Raw genomic sequence first — 2,254 nt, 5'->3', positions numbered from 1 at the left:
GTGCACCTGAGATTAGGTGCTCTAGTTTCTCCAGTGTGACCATCACAGCCTTCTGATGCTCAGAGTTCAACGTTTCCCGAATATCTTTTTCACCAGTAGCTGTTTGTTCGGGGTTAGTTTGAGCTCCTGCATGTCTGACTCTCGCCGAGTTTACTATGAGGGAGTGACAGACACAAATGGGTGGTTGCCATGGTGAACCCAACTAGCTATTGCAGTCGTTTTCACATTTCTGTAGGATTAGTTTTCCTTTACACTTAGAGTATATTACAATGTCTATGTGCAGCTGCACTGACTTCCTTGTAATTGTGTTACCACATGAGGCGCCATGGCAATAATCACGTTTGTCTGCATCATTGATTTGAAAATACAGAATTAACAGCAGTTTTAATAATCCAAATATTTCCTATAATTGTGATATTTATTTAATTGCTGGTTGTAATCTCTGAAGACTAAACTCTGATGCTGATTGACTTCAATCATCAGTCTCCCTGTAGATGAGAGGGTTCAGGTTCAGTACTGAATCCTCCTCAGACCAAAGCAGATGATTTGTTTTTGTGACTAATGAATGACCACAGTATTTGCAGCTTCCAGCCAGGACACGCACCTGTCCACGGAGACGGCGCTCAAGGTGAAGATGCTGGCGTACATGGTGAGGAAGATGAGGAAGTGCACGGCTTTACAGAGCACCGAACCGAACACCCACTGGTCCAGGGTGTAGATGGTCACCTGAAACGGGACACAGAAGACGATGAAGCAGAGATCCGCCACTCCTAGGCTGAAGATGAACATGTTGGTGGTTTTGGTTTTCAACTGGCCGTTCCGACACAGAACCGCCAGAACCAGAGAGTTCCCCGCGATGCCGAGCAGGAAGATGAGCGAAAAGCCCAAAGAAATCAGAACCGTCTCCGCTCTCCAGCCGGGGAAGTTGGGTGAAGACAAATTCATCTCGCAGCTGTTCAACTCAAGTTCGCTGGGTTTGATGAGTGCGCAGCGGTGGTGATGCGCGGCGCGTTTGCGCAATCTGGGGGTGTTTGATATGGGGCGCCATGCGTAAATCGCTGGTGTACATTATTTAGCAGACATTTATTTGATACTTAGCTCAGTTTTCCAACATTTAGCAACTTTTATCACATTTAAAAATGTGCTTAAATATCACTTAATTTCAGCTAATCTAAATGTTAAATCTAAATCTAAATGCTAATTCTAAACCTAAATATAATGGGCTTAAATGCGATTTACACTTGGCGCACCATAGTTTGAGAATTTTCCTCCTAAAAGAGGAAAATCTTACCTGATAAACTCAAAATTTTGCAAAATTAAAACATACGACAAAGAAAAGCATCGGTTAGATCAACTAACTTCAATGTTCCTGTGGAATAAAGATCCAATGAGGCGAAGCAGCATCAGAACCTTTACTCACTGGACTAAGAAAATCGCTCCCCCTTGTGGTGAGACGTCCACTATGCAGTGATGCTCTGATAGGAGAAGGGGCCTGAGAGCTGGGACTAACCCGTATACAAGAAGGTTCTGAGGTCTTCACCCAAATCACACAAGAGTAGAGGGGCGTTGGAGGTTCTGTTACAGCCAGTCCAGAGAACCGTCTGGTTCTGGATATTCTACACGGATAAGAAGGAAGGAAGAATCAAAAGGCTGGTTTCGACTTTTGTCTTTTTTCATAACGGCACGAGAAAAGCACAACAGGGGGCTCAAGACAAGTTGGGAATTTAAGAAATAAAATGAAATCACATACATACATCATGTACAGAATAACCCTAATCTTAATCCCAAATCCTAACCTCACTCATAAACTCCAACCATTCAGTTATAAGATTTCAACATATATTTATCTGAATCACTGGAGTGGGATCAGAACCCAACAATATAGACTACAGGGGTTTCCAGTGATGAATACAGTCGTGTTTGTTTAGAAATGTTTTCTTCAAAGTTTTTTACTGGTATAAAAAAATCATGTTTAAACTGAAACTGAGAGAAAACTAAAAAGTAATGAGGGAATTCTACAAAGTGAAAGGCGTTCATTTCTTTTGAAGTGTGTGAACGTACTTGTCTGATTAAACGTTGATTTTGTTTTCATATATAATCAAGATTAAACACAACTGATTCCCAGTTGGGCAGCATGCTTTCACAGTTTGTTGCACTGTTACCTTACAGAGAGAAAGTGTTTCAAATTCCACCTGTGACCTTTCTGCATGGAGTCAGCATGCTGTCCTCATGCACACAGGGTTTCCTCCAGGTA

General features: G+C 42.1%; 1 protein-coding gene across 1 annotated transcript in view; it reads right to left on the bottom strand.

Moving 5' to 3' along the window:
* The window catches only part of LOC107387284 (galanin receptor 2a), a 2,970-nt gene extending 1,922 nt beyond the window's left edge, over positions 1-1,048 (bottom strand). Inside the window, exon 1 of the mRNA XM_015962169.3 lies at positions 605-1,048. Within this exon, the coding sequence (XP_015817655.3) occupies positions 605-945 (341 nt within the window). The 5' untranslated portion in view covers positions 946-1,048. The remainder of the gene's footprint in view (positions 1-604) is intronic.
* Between the last annotated feature and the right edge of the window lie 1,206 nt (positions 1,049-2,254).

Source organism: Nothobranchius furzeri, chromosome 16 (genome assembly GCF_043380555.1).
Source record: "Nothobranchius furzeri strain GRZ-AD chromosome 16, NfurGRZ-RIMD1, whole genome shotgun sequence".
NCBI lineage: Eukaryota > Metazoa > Chordata > Actinopteri > Cyprinodontiformes > Nothobranchiidae > Nothobranchius > Nothobranchius furzeri.
The sequence above is the reverse complement of the archived record's forward strand: the minus strand, read 5'-3'. Positions and strand labels throughout refer to the sequence as shown.